This window comes from Elephas maximus, chromosome X (assembly GCF_024166365.1).
Source record: "Elephas maximus indicus isolate mEleMax1 chromosome X, mEleMax1 primary haplotype, whole genome shotgun sequence".
Lineage (NCBI taxonomy): Eukaryota > Metazoa > Chordata > Mammalia > Proboscidea > Elephantidae > Elephas > Elephas maximus.
In genome coordinates this window covers 2040323-2051576 of record NC_064846.1, presented here as the reverse complement: position 1 = coordinate 2051576, position 11254 = coordinate 2040323, and the positions used below count along the sequence as shown (strand labels likewise).

Sequence of the window (11254 nt, the reverse complement as noted above, 5' to 3'; positions counted from 1 at the left end):
AGAACAGGGCATCAGGATTGAAGGAAAACTCATTAACAACCTGCGATATGCAGATGACCCAACCTTGCTTGCTGAAAGTGAAGAGGACTTGAAACACTTGCTGATGAAGATCAAAGACCACGGCCTTCAGTATGGATTACGCCTTGACATAGAGAAAACAAAAACCCTCACAATTGGACCAATAAGCAGCAAGATGATAAATGGAGTAAAGATTGAAGTTGTCAAGGATTTCATTTTACTTGGATACAAAATCAACACCCATAGAAGCGTCAGTTAAGAAATCAAAAGATGTATTGCACTGGGCAAATTGGCCGCAAAAGGTCTCTTTAAAGCATTAAAAAGCAAAGATGTCACCTTGAGGCACGTAACGATACCACCACAATCCATGGTCTTTGTAACTCCCACCAAATGGCTGGGTGGGGCTGTGCAAATGAGGTGCTTGTGGCCCACCAAGGGGATTGGATAGGTTGCTAATAATACAAATAAGGTGCATGGCACTCTCGTGGGGGCTGTTGTTATTGTTAAAAAAAGGTGCTGTCAAATTTGTTCTTCATATAGTCCAGCTTCTTGGATTATTTGCTCAGCATAAAGATTGAATAAGTATGGTGAAAGGATACAACCCTGATGCACACCTTTCCTGACTTTAAACCACGCAATATCCCCTTGTTCTGTTCAAGCAACTGCCTCTTGACCTATGTACAGGTTCCTCATCAGCACAATTAATTGTTCTGGAATTCCCATTCTTCATAATTTCTTGTGGGAGTAGAACCATGCAAATAAGGTGTTGTTGTTGTTAGGTGCCGTCGAGTTGATTCCAACTCATAGTGACCCTGTGCACAACAGAAGGAAACACTGCCCAGTCCTGCGCCATCCTTGAAATCGTTGTTATGCTTGAGCTCATTGTTGCAGCCACTGTGTCAATCCATCTCGTTAAGGGTCTTCCTCTTTTCCGCTGACCCCGTACATTGCCAAGCATGATGTCCTTCTCCAGGGACTGGTGCCTCCTGACAACATGTCCAAAGTATGTAAGACGCAGTCTCACCATCCTTGCTTCTAAGGAGCTTTCTGGTTGTACTTCTTCCAAGACAGATTTAATTTGTTCGTCCTTTTGGCAGTCCATGGTATATTCAATATTCTTCACCAACACAACAATTCAAAGGTGTCAGTGCTTCTTTGGTCTTCCTTATTCATTGCCCAGCTTTCACATGCATATGATGCGATTGAAAATACCATGGCTCTTGGGTCAGGTGCACCTTAGTCTTCAAGGTGACATCTTTGCTGCTATTCCGTAAGGTTTTCACTGACTAAATCTCTTCAGAAGTAGACTGTCGAGTCTTTCTTCCTAGTCTGTTTTAGTCTGGAAGCTCAGCTGAAATCTGCCCTCCATCGGTGACCCTGCTGGTATCTTGAATACTGATGACATAGCTTCCAGAATCACAGCAACACACAAGCCCCCACAGTATGACAAAATGACAGACATGTGGGGAAAATAAGGTGTAGGGAGCCCTAATGAGGGGATTGGTCAGTTTTGCCATCCTGCTACCTTTAAAGGGAGACACAGAGGAGGGTGGGGAGAGACAGAGGAGCTGTGACAGGGAAGACAGCAAGAGATGGTGGCAGAGCAGTACCAAGAGCGATAGCGGCAGAGGCAGCAGAACCAGGAGAACAGCAGGGCCCGGCAGCAGAAGGCCTCCAGCAGGGACAGGAAGCAGAGGGCAAGAGGAAGCTGTCCTCTTGGAGGAACTGCATCCTGAGTTGTCCCTGTTATTTCCAAGTTTATCCCGATCCGGAGTTGTACCCCATTACTTCCCTAGTAAATCACTGAGCTCTAAGTATGGTTCGTGAGTTCTGTGAGACGTTGCAGTGAATCAGAGAACCCAAAGACGTGAGGGAGGGTACTGAGGGGACAGGGAGTAGTTGATGTTAGAGATGATGGAGTGGTGCAGGAGCTTGGAAAAGTTGGACCTTTGGGACCTCTTTAACCTCTGCCTCATAGGAACCAGCTTGGTGCTGATCCTTATAGAAGAAACTATTCATTTAATGGGTTATGTACACGTCTGTGTACCTTGAAAACATGCTGAGTGAACGGAGCCAATCACAAAGGCCATGTACTTTTTTTTACTAGGGATGAAAAGGAGACGCCAGGAAGCGAATCTGGCTGGTGGCCTCGAGGAGCCCTCGACAGGCCCGTGCGCACGACGAGGCAGCGCGACCTGGCTGCCTCAGCGCCCACCGCCCCCATCCGCCCCAGTGCCCGGGACACCTGCCGGGCTTGCGCATGGCCGGGGCTGGAGGCCTTCAACGGCACCCTGTCGGGCCAGGGGCGGGGCCGGAGCTGGAGGGCGGGGCCAGGGACGGGCCAGGCGCCCTGAGGACCCGCCCCCGCTGCCGTCAAGCGGCTCGGCCGCGTTTTGCGACAGGCGGTGGGGAGCCAGGCGCACAGAGGCCGGTTCGTTTCCGGTGGGCGGGCGGCTCCCCAGCGGTTCTTCTTCTCTTTTCTGGTCCCTTCTGGCCTCGGCGCTGGCCCGGACGCCGGTTGCGGCTCGTCTGTGGCCAGAGAATGGGGGCGGGCCGGGTTCGGCTCTGCCTCGCGAAGTGACCTTGGCCGAGTTGCCTGAGGCGCCGGTGGCGCCTGTCTGTGGAGGCGTGGCCGGCGAGGAGCGTGCTCCCCGCGCGTGAGGCTGAGGCGCTGACCCGGCACGGGACGCCCTGACCGCCCCGCGTGGCGGGGAGGGGCGATGCCCCTACACGTGAAATGGCCGTTCCCCTCGGTGCCGCCGCTGTCCTGGACCCTGGCCAGCAGCCTCGTCATGGGCCTGGTGGGCACCTACAGCTGCTTCTGGACCAGTGAGTCGGCCCGCTGCCGAGGGGCCGCCCTTGGCCAGAGTTGGAGGCTGGGGTGGGCGTGCTCGTGGGGGCGAGCCCTGAGCCCACCCGCACCCCTCTCCCTCAGAGTACATGAACCACCTCACCGTCCACAACAAGGAAGTGCTGTACGAGCTCATCGAGAACCGGGGCCCCACTACCCCGCTCATCACCGTCTCCAACCACCAGTCCTGCATGGACGACCCTCATCTCTGGGGTACCTGGGCCGGGGGGCTGGGGACCAGAGGACGGAGAGAACCCGGGCTGGGCGAACGGGAGCAGAGCCCTGGCACTGCTGCTTCTGGGGTGTCCTCCAGGGGTGAGCACTGAATTTGTGGCTCTTCTGAAGCCTCTGGAAACCTGATTTGGACAGGGCATCACAAGTTTGCAGGGAACGAGTAAGTGTGGCAGTGGCCACAGCAAGGTCTGAGGTTCTTTGCTCTGATGATGTCAGGCCTGTGGACCCTTTGTTCTTTGAACTGGCAATGGTCCCATGAAGTCGTGGGGGCAAACCCTGGGACCACAAGGTTCCCTGTCGAGTCAGCTCTGGGCTGGGGGCTGGAAAACCTGTATCCTAGGTTTGCTTCTACTTGGTTTTGCACCCTTCAGCAAGTCCCATTGGGGAGCCTGGTTGCCCCACCTAGAAGTTTTGGCTCTGCTGACTGAGCAGGGAGTTGCTGGGCACGAGAAGAGGTGGCCAGAGCCTCCACTGCTACACAGAAGGGAAGAGTGCCCAGAGCTGATGGAGGTGGCCTGATCAGATAGAGCCTTTCCAAACTCACTGGATAGAACCCGGAAGGCCAGGAAGGTGGTGTAGCCTAGACTAGGGTGGCGGCAGTGACAGTGGAGGGAGAGGTGAGAAGAGCAGGCGTTGTTAAGCCATCTTGGGGAAGTAGGAAAACCACAACAGTGATGTAAGAATATCTGGAGTTCAAGGACAAAGGAGGAAGGAGCCAGAGAGAACTCAGGGGTCCGACCCAAGTACCTAGAATATGCCACTTTGAGCCAGAGGGAAATGGTAGTGCACCTGCCCTATCCCTCATTCCCTGAAACAGGTGCCCCCTAAAAAAAAAATTTTTTTTTCTAGGCACAGGTAAATTGGGGCACAGAGCTTTTTTCCTTCTTCTCTAGGGATCCTGAAACTTCGCCACATCTGGAACCTGAAGTTGATGCGTTGGTGAGGAGGAATGGGCCCCACCTGTCTCTGCCCAGATTTGCCTTCCTCCTGCTCTGCCCAGGAGGCGGCGTCCAGCAGTCCAGGCAGGGCATGGACGGGGCCCCATGGGCCCTCCTCCTGTGCCTCCCTTTTGCATGTGATGATGCCAGGCATCACAGGGGGGCAGGGTGGGGGAGGCAGGGGCTCGGGGACAGGGATGACTGCAGTTGTCCCCGCTATAGGACCCCAGCAGCTGCAGACATCTGCTTCACCAAGGAGCTGCACTCCCACTTCTTCAGCTTGGGCAAGTGCGTGCCCGTGTGCCGAGGTGAGCCACTCCCTCGGGAGGGTGTTGGGTACCAGTGCGGGGCAGGGAGGTTGGTGGCTGGTGCCTCTGTCTTGGCAGCACCAAGGGTGGAGGGACCCACGTGGGACAGGCAGCCTGGGAGCAAGGAGAGCCAGGGCCCGCCTCCAGCATGTGACAGCAGAGGTTTGCCAGAGAAGGGTGGCTTCTTGGAGAGCCCTTGGTTCTCACTGTACATACATGGAGCTCTGGCATCGGAATCACAGCCCCTCCTCTGTGGACGATGGCAGTTCAGTGGGACCGTGCTATGACTGCAGTGGCATGTGCTGGTGGCCAGTGAGTTTTGCTTCTGGGAAGATACATAGGCTGTGGGATGAGGGATCCGATATTGAAGAACCACTTGGTACCTCTCGAGAACCCTGGGAGGAGGAGGCCGTTAGGACCCCCATTATATAGACAAGAAAATGGGGGCTCCAAGGGATGAAGTCGCTGGCTAAGGTCATGGGCAGGAGATGGCAGTTGGGATTTGAGTCCAGGTTTGTCTTTCCTCTGGGGAAGTAGAGCTTTTTCCAGGCAGAGAATGAAAGGGAAGGCATTATAGATATGGACAAGCATGTGCCAGGTGTTGAAGAGATAAGAGTAAAGCTAAAAAATGTAGGTGAGCGTTCTGGAATATCACATTAAGAATTGGGGCCTTTGCTCTCCCGTCGGGGTAGTGCCGTGTTTGTGGCTCAGGGAGTGAGCACTCTGGCCACAGTGGGACCAACTATTTGGAGCGGGATGGGGCGGAGGCCAGCATGCTACGGTGGGGCTGTCACCAAAATTCTAGCCGCAGAGATGATTGGGCCTGGATCTTGGGTGGACCCCATGGTGAGCGGGAGAAGGGGACAGCCTTGGGATGTGCTTCAGAAGCAGGGTCGAAGCACCTGTTGATGGCTTGAACGTGGGGTGGAGGGTGAAAGAGAAATCAAAGATAAACTAAGTTTTTGGCCTTGAGCTACTGGGAGGAGGGTGGTGGACCATATGAAATGACTTACTGCACCACAAGTTCCCATGAAAATTTGACAAAAACCCAAAGAATTCGAAGTTCAGAATTTTGGTGGTGCCTCCCCATAACAGAGGTTTAGAGAATATTGCTGAACAAAGGTGTCAAGGGCTCCAGGGGCTGAGGTGGCCACAGGGAAAGTCACTGGAGAGTGTGCCATGGACAGCACAATTTCAGGAGGGCCTGGGGCTGGGGGACTCGGATACGTGGGAGCTGGAGCTCCATTCCCAGTGGGAAGTGGGGTGCGGCAGGCCGGGAAACGGAGGTGGCTGGGGTGCAGTCCGGGGGGTCACCCCAGGGAATAGGTCTCATCAAGGTTTGGAGAGGGTTGTGGACGAACTGGCAGGCCCCCATGGGAGAGTGGGCATCGATGGGAAGCGCCTTTTCCTGGCAGGAGACGGTGTCTATCAGAAGGGGATGGACTTCATTTTGGAGAAGCTCAACCATGGGGACTGGGTGCATATCTTTCCTGAAGGTCAGTGGTGGGGAGGGCAGGGCCATGACTCTCCCAAGAGTATAAAGGCTGCAGCCGCCAGCCTCTCTGCCCTCTATTCTGACAGGGAAAGTGAACATGAGCTCTGAGTTCCTGCGCTTCAAGTGGGGTAAGGATTGCCCTGGGACCCCTTCCCAGGTGCCCACCTCCTGGGCTGGCTGGGTTGGTGGCGGCAGGAAGGGGTCAGGTGCTGAGACCAGAGCTGGCTTGCAGAGGGCTGGCCCAGGAAGCCAGTTCCAGCGATGGAGGGCAGGGCTCCCATCAACGCTTCCGTCCATCCTTGGGCAGGAATCGGGCGCCTGGTTGCCGAGTGTCATCTCAACCCCATCATTCTTCCACTGTGGCATGTCGGTACGCCTCCCTCTCAGGCCTGGAGACCGTAGGGTGCAGCTGGGGACAGGGAGAGTTGCTCCCTGAGATTGTGTTGGGAGGTTGTCTTCTGGGTGGCAGAGAAAGGGCCCTGGGAGGCCCCAGGGCTTGGTCCAGTCCCGGCTGCTCGCTCCACACTGCCGCCTTCAGCTCTCTCCACTGTGCTGCAGGGATGAACGACGTCCTTCCTAACAGCCCGCCCTACTTCCCCCGCTTTGGCCAGGTGGGTGGGGCTGTGTCCTCTTTGTCTGTCTGTCTGTCTGTCTGCTATCTTCCCCATCTCCCACTGCTGAGGGAGGAGCCAAGCATAAAGCCACAGCAGGAGGGAACAGAGAGAAGGGCTTCCTGGTCCTGAGGGCTGTTAGATTAGAACCTTAGCACAGGAAGCCAGGCTGGGTCAGGACAGGACATGTAGACCATGGCCCCAAAGACTGGGATGGGACTCTACTGACCTTTCCAAATTGGAGAGTGTGGCCCAGAGGAGGGCACCAGCTGGTTAGGGGTAGGACTCGGCTTCTGCTCCCTGGGTGAGCTGGGCTGGGCTGGCCTGGGATGCAGCTACCTCAGCCCTGCTTCTGTCACCGACGGCATCCTGCCTTCCCCACAGAAGATTACTGTACTCATCGGGAAGCCCTTCAGCACCCTGCCCGTGCTCGAGCGGCTCCGGGCAGAGAACAAGTCGGCTGTGAGTGTCCTCCTGGCTCCCCTGTAGCTGTCCTTAGCCGTCACGTGCCCACTCAGTCACCAGGTCTCCTCCACCCAGGTAGAGATGCGCAAAGCCCTGACTGACTTCATTCAGGAGGAGTTCCAGTGCCTGAAGGCCCAGGCTGAGCAGCTTCACAACCATTTGCATCCCCGGACATAGGGGGTGAGGAGCCAGCACCACCCCAGCCTGGGAGGGGCCCAGGTCAAGGCTGGGAAGGAGGCAGCACCCCGACCTCAGAGCCAGCCAGCTGGGGCTATCAGTGCTCCCTTCTGGGTTCTCGCCCTAGGCAGAGCCAGGCTGGGCAGGGTCTGATGCCCTCAGCTTGGATGATTTTTAGACCAATCTGTAAGCCTTCATGGGGTCTCTCTTGCTTGGTGAGCTCTCCAGCCCCTGTTGTTATTCAGTTTTAGAAGGGCCTCAGCTGTTCCATCCCCTTTGTCAAGAAAGGAGGAAGTAACTTAGGCGCCAGCCTTCTTCCTTCTTTTGTTCAGGGTTCTCTGTGAGGGGCTGGCATTGGGAGGGAGGGTAGCAGGCAGGTGAGCAGGTGGCCAGGTTGGACCTGTGGGAGGGAGCCCAGGAGGCCTCTTGGCCTGGATCCTGCCTGCCCGCCTGCCCTTGCTGACCTGGAAGCAGCTCACCACCTCCTCAGGGATGGCTGCAGAGCAAGTCTTCCTTCTACGCCTGAGCCTCGCGCACAAGAGCGTCAGGCAGGGCCAAACGGCACCTGCAATGAGAGCCACCTCTGCCTCCATCCCTCTGCCTCCCCTACAGTACTTGAGCCCTGTGGACCCGGGTTTTCGTGTAGTTTTGGACAATAAAACGTGTTGTGCTGTTTTACCTCTGGCCTCTCTGTAGGGTTGAGGTGGGGATGAGCTGCTGGCCGGCAGCACTGGACACTGAGGGCCCTGGCCAGACAGAGCACTCAGTGGGCAGGCCTTGAGCTCTGACTGTGGACCAGTCACTGAGGCCTTCCAATAGCCTGGCAAAAGTAGGTATCAATGTCCCCACTTTGCAGATGAGGTACAGTGAGGCTCTGCTAACAAGGTAGCTTGGGCAGACTCGGGAGAGCCCTGGATGCTGAGAAGCAGTTCGATCCTACACAGGAAGGGTTCCTGGGTTTACCGGAGGGAGGGCAGGCTCTAAAGGACCCAGCCAGCTGCTGGAGCAGCCTGGGCTGCAAGTGGGACCCCTGTGTGAAGCAGGGAGCAAAAGTGGATCCAGGTGCTGGCACTCTTTGGCTCTTAGCAGTAGTGAAAGTGATCCTGCAGAGAAAAGCATCCTTAGGTTACGCTCCTGCTTTTCCCCACGCTGGGATCGACCACCCATAGTAAAACAGACCCTGGTGTGGGAGTTGGGAGGAACAGTAACAGGTTGAAAACCTTGCGGACCTCTGATATTGATATCATCAGATTAGTAGGGGTAGTGGTGTTAGGTGCCGTTGAGTTAGTTCCGACTCATAGCGACCCTATATACCATAGAGTGAAACACTGCCCAGTCCTGTGACTTCCTCACAGTCATTATGCTTGAGCCTGTCATTGCAGCCACTGTGTCAATCCATCTTGTTGAGGGTCTTCCTCTTTTCCACTGACCCTGAACTCTGCCAAGCACGATGTCCTTCTGCCAGGGACTGATTCCTCCTAACAACATGTCCAAAGTATGTAAGGTGCAGTCTGATTGTACTTCTGAGACAGATTTGTTTGTTCTTTTCGCATTCCATGGTATATTCAATATTCTTCGCCAGTGCCATAATTCAAAGGCATCAATTCTTCTTCAATCTTCCTTATTCGTCGTCTACTTTCACATGCATATGAGACGACTGAAAATACCATGGCTTGGGTCAGGCACACCTTAGTCTTCAGGGTGACATCTTTGCTCTTCAACACTGTAAAGAGGTCCTTTGCAGCAGATTTGCCCAGTGCAATGTGTCTTTTGATTTCTTGACTGCTGCTTCCATGGCTGTTGATTGCGGATCCAAGTAAAATGAAATCCTTGACAACTTCAACTTCAGTCTTTTCTCCATTTATCCTGATGTTGCTTATTGGTCCAGTTGTGAGGATTTTTTTTTTTGAATTGTGCTTTAAGCGAAAGTTTAAAAATCAAGTCAGTCTCTCATACAAAAATTTATATAAAAAAAAACCAGTGCCGTCAAGTCAATTCCGACTCAGAGCGACCCTATAGGACAGAGCAGAACTGCCCCATAGAGTTTCCAAGTAGCGCCTGGCGGGTTTGAACTGCTGTCCCTTTGGTTAGCAGCCGTAGCACTTAACCACTACGCCACCAGGGTTTTTATATACACCTTGCTATATGCTCCTAGTTCCTTTCCCCTAGTTGTGAGGACTTTGTTTTCTTTATGTTGAGGTGGAATCCATACTGAAGGCTGTGGTCTTTGATCTTCATCAGTAAGTGCTTCAAGTCCTCTTCACCTTCAGCAAGCAAGGTTGTGTCATATAATTTTTGAAATTTAAAAAATAGAAATACTCCAGTGGATACGGTATTCAGCAGATTGGACATAGGTGAAGAGAGTTAGGCTGAAGGGAGAGCTGAAGAACTTTCCAAGAATGTAGCACAGCAAGTATGAGTGAGACGAGTTGTGGAAGAGGGAATGAGAGGGTCTAACTGATATCTATGAGGCAGTAGTGGTTCAGTGGTTCAGGACGGACAGCATTTCCTTCTGTTGTGTATGGGGTTGCCGTGACTTGATGGCACCTAACAATACCCACAAACCAGCCAAGGGCCAGCCTTTTGACTGGGCCTTTCAAAGGCTAGCAGTCAGGTCTCCTATGTGAAATTTTTTCTGTACAAACACGCTTCTAAAAAAAAAAATAGGAAAAGGGAGAAATTACACTTGGAATTACAAAATATTTAGACCTCAATGGGAATAAAAACACTATATTGAAACTAGCAGAATGCAGTAAACGTATTATTTCGAGGGAAATGTATAGCCTTAGAAGCTTATGTTGGGAAAGAAGAAAGGCTGGAAATGAATGAGCTATGCATCCAATTAGAAAAGTTAGAAATTTTATGGCCAAAGCCCAAAGAAGGTAGAAAGAAGGGGTTAATAAAAATAACAGCAGAAAATACGAAATAGAAAATGACGCAATATAGACGAGCAACAAAGCTAAAATTTGATTCTTTGAAAAAGGTAATAAAATAGATGCTTGATGAGACTGATCAAGGAAAAATGTCACGAATAATAATAGTGATGGAAAAGGAAACCTAACCACAAATTAAAGCGACAAAAGTGAGTAGTACTATCAGCTTTATGCCAGTAAGTTTGAAAACTTAGACAAAATGGACAAATTTCTAGAAAAATATTACTTAAAAAATCAGTCGCATAACGCAGGTTGTTAATGAGTCTTCCTCCAATCCTGATGCCCCGTTCTTCTTCATATAGTCCAGCTTCTCAGATTGTTTGATCGGTATACAGACTGAGTAGGTAAGGTGAAAGGATACAACCCTGACGCACACCTTTCCTGACTTTAAACCAATCAGTATCCCCTTGTTCTGTCTGAACAACTGCCTCTTGATCTATGTAAAGGTTCCTCATGAGCACAATTAAGTGTTCCGGAATTCCCATTCTTCACAACGTTATCCATAGTTTGTTATGATCCACAGAGTTGAATGCCTTTGCACAGTCAATAAAACACAGGTAAACATCCTTCTGGTATTCTCTGCTTTCAGCCAGGATCCATCTGACATCAGCAATAATATCTCTGGTTCCACGTCCTCTTCTGAATCCTGCTTAAATTTCTCAGTTCCCTGTCGATATACTGCTGCAGCTGCTTTTAAATGATCTTCAACAAAATTTGGTTGCATGTGATACTAATGATAATGTTCAATAATTTCTGCATTTGGTTGGATCACCTTTCTTGGGAATAGGCATAAATATGGATCTCTTCCAGTCAGTTGGCCAGGAAGCTGTCTTCCATATTCTTGACATAGACGAGCAAGCACCTCCAGCGCTGCATCTGTTTGTTGAAACATCTCAATTCATATTCCATCAATTCCTGGAGCCTTGTTTTTCGCCAATGCCTTCAGAGCAGCTTGGACTTCTTCCTTCAGGACCATCGGTTCCTGATCATATGCCACCTCTTGAAATGGTTGAATATCGACTAATTCTTTTTGGTATAATGACTCTGTGTACTCCTTCCGTCTTCTTTTGATGCTTCCTGCACCATTTAATATTTTCCCCATGGAATCCTTCACTACTGCAACTCGAGGCTTGAAATTTTTCTTCAGTTCTTTCAGCTTGAGAAACACCAAGCCTATTCTTCCCTTTTGGTTTTCCATGTACAGCTCTTTGCACGTGTCATTAT

At 52.0% G+C, this 11254-nt stretch overlaps 1 protein-coding gene across 8 annotated transcripts; it reads left to right on the top strand.

The window, feature by feature from the left end:
- The first annotated feature begins 2400 nt into the window (after positions 1 to 2400).
- Positions 2401 to 7775, top strand: TAFAZZIN (tafazzin, phospholipid-lysophospholipid transacylase). Of its 8 annotated transcripts, XM_049872762.1 has the most exons (11): positions 2401 to 2847; positions 2954 to 3082; positions 3997 to 4042; positions 4264 to 4372; positions 4887 to 4983; positions 5765 to 5845; positions 5931 to 5972; positions 6152 to 6214; positions 6403 to 6455; positions 6840 to 6917; positions 6996 to 7775. In XM_049872762.1, exons 1-11 carry the CDS (start codon positions 2739 to 2741, stop codon positions 7095 to 7097), a joined length of 909 nt encoding a protein of 302 aa, XP_049728719.1. In that variant the 5' UTR covers positions 2401 to 2738; the 3' UTR covers positions 7098 to 7775. The 8 variants fall into 8 exon arrangements, with proteins under 8 accessions (XP_049728719.1, XP_049728717.1, XP_049728714.1 ...); XM_049872760.1 differs by lacking the exon at positions 4887 to 4983 and having other exon boundaries at positions 4264 to 4349; XM_049872757.1 differs by lacking the exon at positions 4887 to 4983 and having other exon boundaries at positions 4264 to 4349; positions 6077 to 6214.
- The last annotated feature ends 3479 nt before the right edge of the window (positions 7776 to 11254 follow it).